At 38.9% G+C, this 16,271-nt stretch overlaps 1 protein-coding gene across 1 annotated transcript; it reads left to right on the plus strand.

The window, feature by feature from the left end:
- Nucleotides 1–2,698: 2,698 nt before the first annotated feature.
- LOC149967486 (DNA-directed RNA polymerase III subunit RPC7-like) lies at nucleotides 2,699–12,871 on the plus strand. The gene is made up of 5 exons (XM_090172581.1): nucleotides 2,699–2,915; nucleotides 5,203–5,398; nucleotides 7,735–7,868; nucleotides 7,933–8,061; nucleotides 12,739–12,871. Exons 1-5 carry the CDS (start codon nucleotides 2,790–2,792, stop codon nucleotides 12,820–12,822), a joined length of 669 nt encoding a protein of 222 aa, XP_090028707.1. The 5' UTR covers nucleotides 2,699–2,789; the 3' UTR covers nucleotides 12,823–12,871.
- Nucleotides 12,872–16,271: the final 3,400 nt, after the last annotated feature.

The raw sequence follows: 16,271 nt of genomic DNA on the forward strand, positions 1-16,271 counted from the left end.
TAGAAATTAGTAGCTGCGTATCAGAAGAATAAAAAATTATATTTGCTCTCTGTAGGCTTTATTTCGAGCTTAAAAGTGGACATCGTCAATGTCGCCATTTCCGCTCACTATGTCCGCCATCACCGCTTACCAGGTCCTCTATCTCCACTCACTTTGTCCGCTCAGCTATGAACGCTCACTATTTCCGCCATCACCACTCACTTTATCCCCCATAAACGCTCACTATTTCCGCCATCACCAATCACTTTATTCGCCATAAACGCTCACTTTATCCCCCATAAACGCTCACTATTTCCGCCATCACCACTCATTATTTCCGCCGTAAACGCTCACTTTATTCGCCATAAACGCTCACTTTATCCCCCATAAACGCTCACTATTTCCGCCATCACCACTCACTTCATCCGCCATCACCACTCATTATTTCCGCCGTAAACGCTCACTTTATTCGCCATAAACGCTCACTATTTCCGCCATAAACGCTCATTATGTCTGCCATAAACGCTCACTATTTCCGCCTTAAACGCTCATTTAAGTCCACCATAAACCCGCATTATGTCCGCCATCTCCGCTAACAACATCTGCTATCATCGCTCATTGTTTAAACACGGCCCACTTTGATCGGGAGCTATAGCGACCAACCCATTCGATGAAGTTTCTATGTTCACCTACGAGACTGTAATATTTATTAGAATTGTTTTTTGCATTGAGGCCATTATAAAAAAAACTGAATGAGTTCAGCGCCTGTTATAGCGGAAAATCCTTGCTCACGGAATTTCGGCTCATGGTTTGGCCACTGTAGCGCGAACAGCGTGAGATCAAAGTTGGCCGTGGTTTAAAATAGGCTGTTTATAAACAATGTCATATCTTAAGCAGTTAAATTTGTACCTATTTGACTAACTGACAGACTTATGCAAACGTAATTACAGAATTATGATAATACGACTAGTAGCCACCGTTGGAAAGGAGTTCAACAAAGCGCAAATAATAACGCCACAGAATCGCTTGAAGTTTAAGTGTGGAGCTACAGAATCACGTGTTTTCAGAAGCGGGAGAGTTTGTTTGATTCACGTGAAAACGCGAGAGAGAAGACCTGAAATTCGGCCTGAATTTTTCAAACGATTCTGTGGACTTTTAAGGGGACCCCAAGATCCGGCCAAGAGGGTTAAGAAATACAAGTTGTAGAACGCTTACCCATCGTGCACGAGGGCTCGGGTTCGAATCCCGCCCGATACTAACGCCAATTGAAAATAATTGATACTACCCCCAATGACAAAAAGAGGGCTCTTTTGGAAAAGCTTTTCCCTAGTTCCAAGAAACTGCGAACGCAGTGATTACACTTTGCCCCGAAAATGCGTTCGCAGAAAAGACAGACAGACAGACACGGTGATTGTAAAACCCCTCTGAGAGTAATAAAATTAACGAAATCTTTTAGAGAGGTTGAAATTTAAAATTTAAAAAAATTCTCAGGGAACAAATAAATTAAAATTTTGAGGATGAAACACTAATTTTTTTTAATTAAAAAATCTTGGCACGAAATAACGAAACAAATGATAAAAAACATTATGATTTTGGGAATTGAACAGACGAAATTATCACCCACGGACTTTCGGAATTAACCTTCAAACCGGTACCATTTATGATGCGTATTTATGCTTTATTTTACATACTGTATATATTTTTTTAACTATTATAGGTGTGAGGACGTATTATCAAAGAAAATAAATAACAGGCATAGCAACTAAGCTGATTTATATTATAATAAGTAACATAATAATTTAAAGTATGACATGGAAAAATTACCGTCGAACTTATTATCACAATCAAGGTTTAGCCGAGTACGAAGCCCTCCTAGTGTCTTAAATATGCATGGAGAAAAATACTTATACTAGCAAGGACGATAATATACCCCTCAGTTCGGTTGCAAGTCCAAGTTGCAGTGGCGCGAGAATGTCATGGTCGAAAAAGGCCCGGTAAGAAAATTACCATTAACTCAGTAGGGAATGTCATACGTATTGTTATTTGGTTACTTATGATATAATGCAGTTATGACCTTATGAGGAAGATTTCTTACTCCGACTATGCTGAAGATGGCGTTACACAAAACTCTGAGATTCTTTCTGGATTGTATTTAAAAACGGCGCGCGACGCACGCTCGGTGTCACGTGTTATTTGGAACGTGACACCGAGCGAGCGTCGCGTGCCGTTTTTAAATAGAAGTGAGAAAGTTCCCCTAATGTTATGTAGCGCCATCTTCAAAATAGGCGCGCTCATACTTTTAGCTTCAGAACATCCAAGAGTGCCGGGAGTAGTGGCGTACTCCTGTAATCCCAAGCGTCTGGGAGGCAGAGTTTGTGGATGGCCGTGTGAGGACGACCACTAATCCCCCAACGGGTGGTTGTCATACTTCCGCCACGGGTGTCCCAACCCTGTCCCCAAAGTATCCCCCTGTTGGCGTGGCCGTAACACATATATCACCCCTGATTAATCAGATGGACGAGCGGACTGAATTGTCCCAACCGTCACAATCGCTCTTAAAAAAAGAACATCCGAGATACTTCTTAAAGTCTTCTCAAAGCTAAAGTTACAATTCCTTTTATATATTTTCTGTAGTTTCATGTCTATTTATTATCTATCCAGTTATTTGACCTGCTTGTTACGAAAAAAAAACATTCGCACGATTTCGACAATTTTATTTTAATTGAAACTCGGTATATCAAAGTTGAGGTGTCTCGCTTCTCGTCGTGTAATTTGTAAATAGTCGCGTAGTTGTCGCGTGTTCCGTGAAAATGTCTGCAGGCCGGGGCAGAGGTCGTGGCCGAGGGGCCTCGATGTCCTTCAACATCGAACAACTTGGGTTTCAGAGAGGAGAAGCCCTGCCGTCAGCTGCCCTTAAACCACCTTCCACGTACCCAGTGAGATACTTCTGTTTATTCACGGGACACTTTCCCAAATTCCACAATTTACGGAACTTACAAGGAGACGACCCGAGGTGTAACGCATCAATTTGGTTCAAACTCGGGGGTTTGGTAGACCTTCATGCCACTTGAAAAACCTTCAAACTCGGGGGTTTGGTAGACCTTCATGCCACTTGAAAAACCTTCAAACTCGGGGGTTTGGTAGACCTTCATGCCACTTGAAAAACCTTAAGGGGAAATGTCTCTATAGGATTTGTCGGTTTCAAACGAAAATGACACGCAGCGCCTCTCGTGGCAAGCTCGTGCGTAACTTGTTTAAAAGTTTTTTCCCCGCCCCATTGAAATTAATAATTAACCTACCAAATGATATAAGAAATATTCCACTGACAATTTTTCCCGTTTATATGAACTTAAATGTAATATAAAATCGTCTTGAAAAATCGTTTACCGCTTTATAACATTCAAAAAATAATATTTTTAACGCGTCATGTAGATAATCTAACAGCTGCTCGTCTATTAGAAAGCAAAATGAGATGTTAGAAAGTAGGTTGTAATTCAAAATGATATTAATACTTTTCGCTAATTTTTCATCAGAGAATTATAAATATGACTTGAAATAAGTTTCAAAGTTTATTTAAAAGCTAGTTTCATAACATTTCATCCATTGGTTCGTTCACAATGTATCTTTAAAGTAGGAGAAAATTTTTACGCGGTGAATCTTGCCCGATCTTGTCCAGTCTTAATCTACCACCTTAAACTTGGTCAGATTCCCATGTTATATGGGAAAAATTCCATTTAGTGTTGTCAAAAACATTTTTGGTTGCCATGGCAAAATGGTTGCCTATGGAGACATTTCCCTTTAGGGTTTTTCAAGTGGCATGAAGGTCTACCAAACCACCGAGTTTGACAAAAATCGGTGCGTTACAACTTGGTTCGTCTCGCTTTGAAGCCACCATCTTGAAAACCTTTAGAGGCTGCTTCTTTGTGTACAACCTAAGGTTGCTTCAACCTTTCTAAGTCTAGGTGTCGCGTATTACTAGAGAGGTTATGCAGAGCGCTCTTGAAGTAGTAATAATAACAACAATAATAATAATACTTTTAATAATAATCAGCTAGGGCTAATAACTAGGTGGGGTGGCGGAGTGGTTAGCACTTTCGCCTCGCAGCAAGAGGAGCCGGGTTCGATCCTAGCTTGTGGCGCTGGGTGAAAACTCGGGACAACTCCTGCGTAGAGTTTGCAAGTTCTCTCCCCGGTGGTTTAAAGGGTTTTTCCCCGAGATCTTCGGTTTCCCCTTCCATAAAAACCTGTTGAGGTTAACGGTAATAGTTAGTGTGGCATGCAAGGCTTGTCACCACCCTCCTACGCATTGTAACCCGGCCACCTGACAAAAGTCGCATGATGGTGCCTTGGGTATTAGCCTAGCTGATGATTACCATCAAGTGACGTTTAATGCCTTAATTTAGGTGGCTGGATTACTATGCCAAGTGAGCCATTAGCTCCCTACACTCACTATTAAAAACGTCAACAAGTTTTTATGGAAGGGGAAACCCCATAAACCAGTGGGCAGAACCTGCAAACTCAACGCGGAAGGAGTTGTTTGCGAGTTTTTACCTAGTGCTACAAGTTAGGATCGAACCCGACTCGTTTTGCCGCGATGCGAAAGCGCTAACCATTCCGCCACCGGAAAAGTTTGAACGCCAACGTGATCATTTTCAAATTTCTAGAGCGCTCTGCTTAAAGAACCACAGAACCGTTTGAAAATTTAGACTAATTTGAGGTAGCGCCTACATCTTCTTCATGTGACCCAGGCATTCAAACGATTATGTAGCTCTTTGTAATATCCTTATTATATTATGGCATCAGTAGCATAATAAATAAGTTAATAATAATAATATTGTTACTTATGGTTATGTTATATAACCCGTGGCTACTAGACGTGTTGTCATAAATCTATAATTATGTTCAGATAAGTGTTTCAGTAGGTGCAAATAATTACTGATAGCTATGTGTGGGGTGATGGAATAATGACGTAAATAAGCGTCTGCGTTGACGTCAACACAGAACACGTATTTTAAATCTCAGTGATACACTTATATGAAACGTAATCATAAACTTATGGTAGTAATAAAACTGCGCCATTTAGTGGAAATGATTAAAATTGAATCGCGGTTGAGGTTGATTATTTTTGGTCAGGTTTTTTAACACTTCTATGTAATTGAAATTTGAGAGGCACTCTAAAAACCAGCAATAAAATGTGTGTTTTTCGGAATCCCGCGTGTCCAGTCCTTAGAAGCGAGACCCGCTTCTTTGTTGTTGGACGAGGAGGCCGAAGAGCTGGTCGAGATCAAAAAGGAGCTGCTGCTCAACTTCCAAAACTCGGCTTTCTATTTCAACAAACCCACGCTGACGGGGGACGTCTCCATCGACAGGTATTCCGACAAAAGAAGACAGTGCGTTCCTCAAAGGCCTCACAATCTCGGTGAGATTCCAGTGTACACTAGATGTTCTTCCTCTGTAATGTCGATGATTATAGAACAATCGGTCAAGTACCCCCTTTGAGAAAATCGACTTTGAAACTCTAAAATCTTTAAAGGAAGTGTACTCTATAGTATCAAGAAGGTATTTATTCAATCTTCGAGAGAAGGACTGTGTTGAAATTATAATAATAGAGTGCCAGCAGCTTGAAACCCTGCGACGTCACCAATGTTAAACGTCTATTGAGAAAAAACGCGAGTTTTCATGACAACTATTACGGAAGCTACGGCTGTGACGTCACTAACTTTTAAAATTGCATAAACTGCTAGCACTCTATAGTAATAATAGTAATTATAATAATAATCAGAGTTGCTCCCTATTTCCCTTAACCTCTTCGGTTTCCCCTTAAATAAAAACTTGTTGAGGTTAACGGTAATAGTTAGTGTAGGCTAGGAGCAACAAACACAAGGAGAACGCAGCTAGCCTTTATACACGCTAACGCAGGGTAGTGTACAACGTTCATTGGACGAGCCTTTACGCTGAACGTTTTACGGAAAGGGGGAAGATAATTAACGAATTTTCCCCTTCCGGCGGCAGCAGGCGCTAAAGCGTCTAACCAATGAAAAATGTACACAAGAGAACGCGCGACTTTTGACGGGTTGCGTTCTCCTTGTGTGGGCTGCTGTGTTTGTTGCTCCTAGGTGTAGGGAGCTGTTGGCTCGCGTGGCATGAAGGGCTTACTCATTGTAACCCGGCCACCTGAATTATTGGTTTTAAAAGTCGCTTGATGACTTAGGCCTAAGGTGGTGCCTGGGTTATAAGCCTAGCTGATTATTATTATTATTATTATTATTATTATTATTAAATAAGCTCCTCCACCTAAAAAAATCATACCAGTCCGTTATCTCATTGGTTCCCTAATCTGACTTCTCCGATACCTCTACTTGGAACGCTTATCCTGATGTATCGCGTAAGATCACCCCGCCTACGATATAAAAAATCCCCTTTGCGCGCGCCCCCTCTCACGTTGTTGTTTGTCAAGTTAACATAGTGACATCAAAAAACCGTCAGCCACATCGAGACGAAAATCTGCCACGATAAGCATTCCAATTAGAGGTATGGATTCCTGCCTGACTCAATTAAAGCACACTCCAGTAACGTATTTTCCTTCCCCCCCCCCTCTTGTTCTCCCTATACATAAATACCTTCTTGGTAGGACGTTCAAATTTAACGTTTTTGCCACTAGGAACGAGTATGATTGACTTTTTATGGTGGAAGGTCTCAGAGGTTCACTTAAATGTTGTATTTTCGTCTGATAAGCAAACGATCTGCCGTCTTTTTATGAGCTAAAAATTCGGCAGTTAAGTGAGCTTCTCGCGTTGACTCAAAAAGCTTTAAGAAAATATTGGAATTTAAAGCTATAGTTATTATATCAAATTAAGGGCAAAATAATTTTCTCAATAATTTTAAAGACCAATAATGTTTGGTTATAGATAATGTAGATACAACTATAGCATCTATGGTCTTACCGGAGTGTCTTCCCCCCTTACAACAGAAAGGGGAAATATTACACTGGGGGAAAGCGGAGGGGCGTTGTTATTCTTCCGGAAATCACAAGCCTAACATACTATGTTAACCTTAATTCATTCTTGGTAAAACACAAATATAGACCATTCTATAAAATCAGCTAAAAAATATCAGGGGTGTGAAAGTTTGGCCAGATTTTCGACAGGAAAAAAATTATTTATCTAGAAAACCTATGCTCGGTTTTGAAAAACCAAAGTCCTGAAATACCTCTCAAAATATAATGTCTGGCTCACGCAAAGACCAAAAATTACCAAGAATGTATTTATTTATACTCAGGGAGAATGAATATGTCGAGATTATTTTTAGCGTTTCTCCAATTCCACCCGTTGGGGCCCCCGGTATGCTCCTCCGCTTTAATAAAATCAAATAATACTGCAATCTCATTGGTTCTTAAAAGTGACGTTTTTCGACGCGATTAACTCTGCTGCGAGGACGCAAAAAATAAGACCGCCTCCTTTTTCCCTCCCCCCCCCCCCCATAGCGTGACGGGGTTAGGGGCTCAACGTGTCCGTCGATAGTCTCCACATATTCATTCTCCCTGAGTATAAATAAATACATTCTTGAAATTACCTTTGAAACCAAAGAATAGAGAAACTCGCTAGACCCACAAACTTGGTCGAATAGTCTTTGTGAAATGTTTGGCCTTTTTTTCGGATTTTATAGAACGGGCTATTTGGCTCCCATGCCATTAAAACAAGAATTAAAATAAGAATTATCTTAATCGTTTGATCGTCGTGCGTTTTCGCAACGCAGATTTCAATTATTTACCGAAAGAACTTCACTTCGAAGTGAAGTCCAAGCGAGTCAGTAAAAAAGTGATTTTACCTTCGACCAAGAAAGCCAAAACAACCACGAAGAAAATTGAAGACCTCACCAAGAAACTCGAAGTATTATTATCGGCATTGTTTAGTTTTGGCGAATTAAACTCATAATTGAAATGATGATGAACAGGAACTGGAAGCGGCTGAAAACACGGAAGGTACCACGGAAGTAGAGAAAAAAGACGATGCTGAAGACAATGAAGAAAATGAAGATGAAAATGAGCTGGTGGCTGAAGACGACGAAGAGTTGGCGGAAGAGGTCAGTGCTTCCAACGAACAACTGTTATTCAGCTCGGCATTTTCAGTTAGCTGAAGATAATGAGTTAGTCACGAGGGGTAAGACAGTTTCAGATAATCTGTACACCGAGTTCGTGCATTTAGCACTGTTAAAGGTACATATTTTCAAGAGCTCGCTAGTTCCATTTAGCACGGTCAAAGGTACGGCAGTGTACACCGAGTTCGCAGAGTGTCTTACCCCTCGATTAGTCAGATCTGCTCTCAAATTGTATCTGATTAATTATCCTAAGTAACCGATCTAAACTGATCTGCTAAAATGCATCGCATCAGATTCGGTTAGCTGAACTGTTAGCTTACTGATACGTTTAATCAGAAATACATTAACCGAAATTATCAGTTAGCGCTTATTTCGGGGGATACGTTTTCTTTGTACGCCAGGGGGAGGGTAGAAAATTTACCTTCGTTTATTTCATCCCGCCCGACCGCAGTGAAAATATCCAAGTGCACCACGGGTAACTAGTTCGCCATCCAGTGAGGTAAAATGTGTCATTTATCTTAAAACAAACTACGCGAAACGTCGTCTGTCAACCGAGGCTTAAGCCCCATTTTCATGCTCGCTGGTAGCGGATCAAAATCGTCAAAATTCGCTTCCGCCACTCGCAAGCGTGAAAATAAAGCTAAAATATCTGTTTGAAACAGATCGAAGCGGAAAGTGAAAAAGCGTATAGCTGAAGCGGATTTTGACGATTTTTACCCGCTACCAGCGAGCATGAAAATGGGGCTTTAGTGTATGTTAGCTAAACGTCCGTTAGTTAAAAATAATGGAAAACCTACAGAAATTAATTCGTTATTTGGGAAACCTTACGCGTCTGTTTATTTTGGAAAGAAGAGAGTTGTTTTTAATATTATTAATGTCTGAAAATGTATGTAAATATCTGCTAGAGCTTCTGAAGTATACTCAATGCCGTTGATATTTCTAGTCGTTTAATTATATTGCAAAGTACCGATTTATCTCTTAAATTCGGCTGGTTTTGTAGAAATAAATGCACTGTGTAAAAGCATCTATACTCGACATTTTGAAGGTTTTCGTATTACATTTTAACTATTAAAGGAAAATTCTCGTGGTTTTAATTTTTTACGCCGACTAAAAATGAAGCACCTTCTTAGTTTGTGTTAACACAAAAGTTTACGTAGGCAACACCAGGTGGCGTTTTCAAACGTTCACCCCGGAGAAGGAGATTCTCGTTTTTTGAGGAGGGTGGGATGACATACCGCGGTTAAGAAGGGGAAAACGGTGAATTTGAAGAATAGGTCGCTGATAATTTCGGTTCATGTATTTCTGGTTTAATAGATAAATGGTAACTAAAATTTCAAAAATAATTTTTTTCTGTGGAATTGCAAATGGATAACGGTGAGAAATCTGCTCACCTTATGTCTGACTGTTGGGTTACAATGAAATCAGATTAGATTCGGATTTAAACATTCTGAATTGCATTTTAACTGTTATCAAAGGATCTGATAATATCTGAGCGTTAATCCGGATAAACTGATATCTGATTTACTACAATTATTTTCTCGGTTCAGATATATATATATATATATATATATATATATATATTCGATCCTATGAATGTAGATGGCACAGTATTTTTTGAACTAGGAGGGCGGGGTTTATTATTATAGAACGTGTAACGACGCAACTAAAATTTTCATAACCAAAAGAAGAAATATATTATATATATATATATATATATATATATATATAATATATTTCTTCTTTTGGTTATGAAAATTTTAGTTGCGTCGTTACACGTTCTATAATAATAAACCCCGCCCTCCTAGTTCAAAAAATACTGTGCCATCTACATTCATAGGATCGAATTAGATACTATAAATTAGTCCGCTTGACTCAGTATATTATATTGTTAATAAGGAGCAACTTTTGACTGAAATCAGATGTGGATAATGGGGGAAGTATGAAAAAAGCCCAAAATTGGGTGATATGAGAGTCTCGCCCTATTTTGTCTTTGAGCTACGCGTAGAGTTACAGCGATTTCACTGCCTGTAGTGTTCATACGCGGTAAAGCGGTTTCAATCGTCTGCTATGATTTCTGGATGGTAATATGGGAGACTGGCAGGAGATAGTGTAATATTTTTTTGTACCTAATTGTGATATGGATTTAAACAAAGTGATACAAATTATAGAGGAGAAATTAGGCTTAACAGTTTTAAAGATAATTTATTCAACTTTCCAAGGGGGAAACCTAGGCCAACAGGACTTATTAAAAGGCTATGCCACACTTTTTTAAATATTATTGATAAAATATCGTCTAACCCATTTTTAACTACCCAGTGGCGTAGTGAGGTTATTTGGCGCCCAGGGCCAAACTCCAAAATTTCCGCCCCCCCCCCCCCACGCCGGCCCCAATTTCCCCCATAAAATCCCTGGTTTTTAAACGAAACCTAATCATTATCAATAACAAAATAAATATTAATTTAATTGATATATTAACAAATTTCAAGTTTCCAATATCCGCTTTAATACTTTAGGCGCCTCTTTGGCGCCCCCCCCTGACCGTCGGCGCCCGGCGCGTATGCCCCTCCTGCCCCCCCCCCTCACTAAGCCTCTGTAACTACCACCTCAAAACATCATCGCAAGATAAAGATTACCAATGTAGAAAAAAATACAAAAACATTACTTGATTGGTATGGCCGCTTACGTTAAGATTTCCCATACATAGTTTGCACCGAAGGGAGGGGCCTATGGTCTCCAAGGAAACTGGGAGGGCGATCAAAAATTCAAACCATTTCGCGCGTAGCTCCTAAATAGGTAGCCATTTTGTTGGTAATCTCGTCAAAGCTACAAAACGTATTAGATTTATGCTTTAAATGGGCCCTAAACAAAGCCAGATAAGATTCTAAGGCCGGGTTATTTAAATAAAATATCAAATTACGACAGAAATATCTACGAAAAGAAGTTAAAAAAGCTTATCAAAGTTAGGCCTTTGCGGTCATCCTTTTTACAATTACCTTCGCTATCGATTAAAATAAACAATTTTCGCTCTTCCTTGGTAATTTAACTACTCGAACAATTTTTAACCAGGCAGATAACCATTTTTAACGTGAAAATAATTTTTTAATAATGTGAAAATAATTAAAATCCGCAAACAGACGATTGAAACTGTTAACCCTCCCGTTTTACTAAGAAATCTACACCAGAAAAATGGCGGCAAAGAACCGTTCATTCTTGCTCAAATTAAATATTTATTCTTGGTTCTTATATCTATACTTGGAACTGCGTCATTGATGACGTAGGGATGCAAACTATGTATATTTGTTAACATTTTTCAACTTTGATGGCGTTAATGATGATAGAATCTACAAAAATGAATGTCTTCAACTAATTCACACTTCTTCCCCACCGTATGAACAATAGCGTTAATCAAGAAAAGAAACCACTAGTAGACCTAAAGAAATTTGAGAGATCATTTTTTGGTGGGACAAATGGCAAGGTTTTTAATGAAGTAATAGAATCTTCAGTAAGACCAGGGAAGAAAATAAAACTGTTCTCTAAAACTTGCTGGAAAATGTCTTTGGCAATATTTATGTGGAAACTTTCACTTTCAAACAGTTTAGCAGTTGTAATAAGACCTTTAAAGATATGAAAAACGGATGCTTCACCACTTTCATTTACAATAATTTTAACTGGATCCATTCCGCATACAATTATGAACCAGTCTTTACTTGTTATTTCCAAAATTATCTGTTAAATTACAGATAAATTTAGAAGATTTCCAGATTTCAATGATTTAATATAATTAAATGTAAAATTGTTACTTCAGTATCGCATAGTCCATTCTTTTCTACAATTAGGAGGCATTTTTTCTTATCTTCATTGCGAAGCCAAGCCTTTATTTCACTCATTTTCGTCACATCCTCTTTGGTATTGTTCTCAAATGACAACTCCCACAAAAAGTTTAGTTGTAATTAATAAATAGAGAAATGTGTAATTTAAATAATAATATGAAGGTAAATATAATTATTTTAAGAAATATAACTTTGAATGAGTGAATGTTTAGATTCTACAGTGTAGAAGAGCTTTATTATTACCAAGGGTTAACTTTACCTGAGGTTTTTCTTCACATTTTCTCTTTGTTGGAAAACGCTTCTGTAATTTCAGGACAGACACAAATATGACCGCGATTCAACGTTACATCATATTTTACGGTTGTTTGCCCTAATTTTGATTTAACTTCTGGGCCAAATTGTGATGAAAAAACCGCCGTCATTCGCGGACTTAACTCCGCCATTTTTATTAAACCAATAAATTTGTAACAAAACCCGTCTGCCAGCCAAAGAGTTGAAACGAACTACTTTCGCAAGTTACGTCACTAGACGCTACTAGTCCATCCCAAAGACCATAGCTCTCGAGTGAATTATGTTATCTATGGAGAAACTTTCAAGTTCGTGATTTTTACCATTGGCTCTATGGGCCATTTCATACTTCCCCCATTATCCACATCTGCTGAATCAGTGAAATGCATAAACTACATGATATTGTCCGACTTCAATTATTAAAGTTTTGACAACGAGCAGACGATAAACAGGGTGGCTTGTTCTTTTTATCGTCGCTGTATGTCACTGGTGTTCTACAAAAATTAGAAACAAGTCTATACTGACAAAACTTGTCATTTTCAAGGAGAATGATTACGCAGAAGATTATTTCGACAACGGAGAAGACTTCTTGGACAAAGATGGCGATGAAGACGGGCCAACCTTTTGATTCTGTACCGAACATACCCGATAATATAAATAAACACTTATTTATTCGCTGCAAATTTGGCATTTGATTCATTAGGCCCTTAAGGGGTCGAAGTGTGCAATCACTGGTGGTTTTACTGGGGAGTCGGGGAGAGGTTAGCTGTGGTCAAATGGTCCTATCTCCACCTCCAACTATGTTAATAAAATTAACATAAAAACGTGACTTATTTTATTTAGTGACTCGCGCATTCGCGTAGGAGATTAAAAAAAGAGACTGGCATTTATTGAAGAGCCTATTTATGAGCTTTTGGTGTTGCCCGCTACGTGGCTTTAGGCAAACGAAAAATAAGATACGTAAACACTTGGACTGTCTAAGCATGAACCAAGAATCTAAGGAGACTCACTATTCAGGCTTTAAAAAGCACGCGTGAATACTGGGAATAGGAAAATCACGGCTAATTTTAGTTCAATGTGGACAAACTTGCGACCAAAATGGCGGCCATGGTCAAAGCTACGCAGTGCTACTACAGTCTGCCTTAGTATAATATATTTCATGATTAGGCGGATAAATTTGGATAAACGCTTTCGCGACGGAATAGCCGTTTCACTGTTAAGACGTATAGTCTCGCTACTCGGACTATATTTACTCTCGACGGATGTAATAAGTTATGTACGAGAGAAACATCCATTTAGCGGATTAAACTGGAACAACCTCAAATTCCATTGGGCGATAATTTATCTCCAAACCGCGGATGTGTGCTTAAAGCAAGTGTCGGCTCGACGTGAAGAAGCTTTTTTTAAACAGATGTCGCTAGCGTCGAAATCAAAACAAGATACTTAAGCTACATTTTGACCCAAAAGGCGGGACATAAAAGTACCTCTCGCGTTGATTGGCACATTTGTAAATTTGACAATAACTTCAATTATAGTAATTTTTAACAATATATTTTATATTGGATATATATAATTTAGGTTAAAGCCCACTAACATTGTAAGTAGAGTTTAAGTTGTCTAATTATATTAATTACAAATGTTTCTTTGACGACGTTATTGTTTCGCTATTTTGAATGTCCCCATAGACCAAGATTCCAAGGGCACTCACTGTTCAGGTTTTAAAAAGAATGCGTTTAAGGGAATTTAACCTCAGTTATTTGGTGTGAAACAACAACGTTTGCAGCTCTGGCCGCTCTGGCCTTTGGCTTTAGAAATGTTTGGCGCCACTGTACAGGGTAATTTGAAAAATTTAAGGGGTCTTCCATAAAGATTGCTTTGCAGGTTATGTTCCCTTTAATACTGGGAGTAGGAAAATCACGGATAATTTTTGTTCAATGTGGATAAACTTGGGGTCGCTGAAGTCGATTTCCAGCGTAGTTTCGTAGAGAAGCTGGGGCGTTCACGTTCAATTTTGAAATGGCGCCGTTGTAGTCGGTTAAATGATTAGGCTTAGTAAGTTTTAGATCTTTTATTTAAGAAATTAGTATTTTAAAAGTTTAAGTAATGGTAACTAACCATTGTGTTGAGTATAAATAACCAGTAAGCCGCGTATGGTTGAGGTTTTTTTTCCAAATTCATTTCATTTCTAAACTTCGAAATTTATTGAACTACGCCTAACCTAATTTTCTCGCACGCGCTGTAGTCTAAGCCCCGACTAAGCCTCTTGTAGTGATACTTTCAAGAACAGAATTCTTGAGGCGCTTCAAAGCGGCTGGTGTACCTCAGTAAGCCCTCGGATTTAGGACACTCCTACCGTGCCATCTAGGAGCAACAAACACAAGGAGAACGCAGCTAGCCTTTAAACACGCTAACGCCGGGTTGTGTACGAATTTCATTGGACGAGCGTCACGAGCCTTTACGCTGAACATTTTACGGGCGGGGGGGGGGAAGACAATTTCCGAGTTTTCCCCTACCGATGGCAGCAGGCGCTAAAGCGTCTAGCCAATGTAAAATGTATACAAGAAAATCCACGACTTTTGACGGGTTGCGTTCTCCTTGTGTGGGGTGCCGTGTTTGTTGCTCCTAGGTACCATGATGTCCCTAAGTAGAAACCAACACATTATTGGTAGTAGCATAAGTCTATAATATTGTTACATAAGTGTGTCACTTTGGGGAATATTTTACTGAGAACTAGTAACGAAGTGACGTCATCGCAAAAAAACTCCCCCTAGTGAGGCACTGTCAAAGGCTACGTGTGACGCGTTAGCAAGCGGACGCAAAACGGCGACGAAGCTCGTAATGTAGTCTGTCTTGTGAATAGCTCTCAGTAAAACGTTTGCATCAGAAGGAAACGAAGTGTCACACTTATGTAACAATATTATACACTTATGGTAGTAGATTTATTATTTTTTCTTCCATAACATATTTCGAGAAATGAACGAGAACTTGCGAAGGTAAATGTTACGAACTAACAATATTAGCGGTATATGGAGATAAACCCTTCACTCGTTGGAGATCTATTATTTACATCTGGCGCTATTTATAAATATTGGAGAAACGAAAGAGCCCGGAAATGTATGTTAATCCTTTCGCTTCTGCCGGCGCATTAATTAATTTAACGTCGAGACCCGACTGTTCCGCGGCTCTCCCCGATGTAAGAGTTCTAATGCATTAAGACTCTCGCTGCAGCGGAAGCATCTGCCTATCGACGCGCCAGATAATGCTGCAAGTTTAATCCCGAGCAGACAGGCTTCAAGTCGCAGCTTTTGCGACGATATTAGAGAGGTTGCGCGCAGTGCAACGTCGAAAGTCACTTGAGCATTCTCCACGGTTTTCTTTTCGAATTTATGCTTCCGAGTCGAGACCTTTTATAACTTGAAGATGACGCAAAATTTCTGTCGAGCGTAAGTGACACCATAAGTAACGTAATAAAAATAAGTATGACACTTCCTATTGCTTTAATGCTAATTTTCTAACCGAACCTTTTTTCGGCACTGATACTCTCTTCAAGCTGTGACTTGGACTCGCGACTTACCGTTTTGAATGACTACTTTTTGATAAAAATTTAAGCCTTATATTGGAGAGCACGTTCTGGAGTCGCGAGGGGCTTAGGATTTGTTTTGAAGCCCGCGTGCCAATCATGAGTGATAAAAACATAAGCTGGTAACGCCGATAAAAACTTTTTTAATTTTTATTATTTTAGCCTAATATTTAGCCTATCTATCGGAAACCAGATATTTCGGCTTAGCGGAAGTCTCGCGTATTTTAGACACTAGAGGGCTCTGTGCTGAGAAAACATCTTGATTTCGCAATAACTATGAAAATCAGTTTGTTTGTAAATCTCGTTAATTGTCATACTTATTGTTATTATGTTACCTATGGTGACACGTATTTTAAAAAATATATAGTAATAGAAACGAGATACTTCATGACTAAAACATTTTTTAATTAAAATAAAATCATAACATTATAATTTCATTTAATTTTAATGAAATTATAATGTTATGATTTTATATTTTTAAATTTAACTTTAGCCAT

This window comes from Leiobunum rupestre, chromosome 1 (assembly GCF_980474605.1).
Source record: "Leiobunum rupestre chromosome 1, qqLeiRupe1.1.hap1, whole genome shotgun sequence".
In the NCBI taxonomy this organism is placed as follows: Eukaryota; Metazoa; Arthropoda; class Arachnida; order Opiliones; family Sclerosomatidae; genus Leiobunum; species Leiobunum rupestre.

Coding starts and splice junctions, on each gene's coding strand:
- LOC149967486 (XM_090172581.1), top strand. CDS start 2,790: ATGTCTGCAGGCCGGGGCAGAGGTCGTGGCCGAGGGGCCTCGATGTCC. Junction 2,916..5,202: donor AACCACCTTCCACGTACCCA/GTGAGATACTTC, acceptor CCGCGTGTCCAG/TCCTTAGAAGCGAGACCCGC. Junction 5,399..7,734: donor TCAAAGGCCTCACAATCTCG/GTGAGATTCCAG, acceptor TTCGCAACGCAG/ATTTCAATTATTTACCGAAA.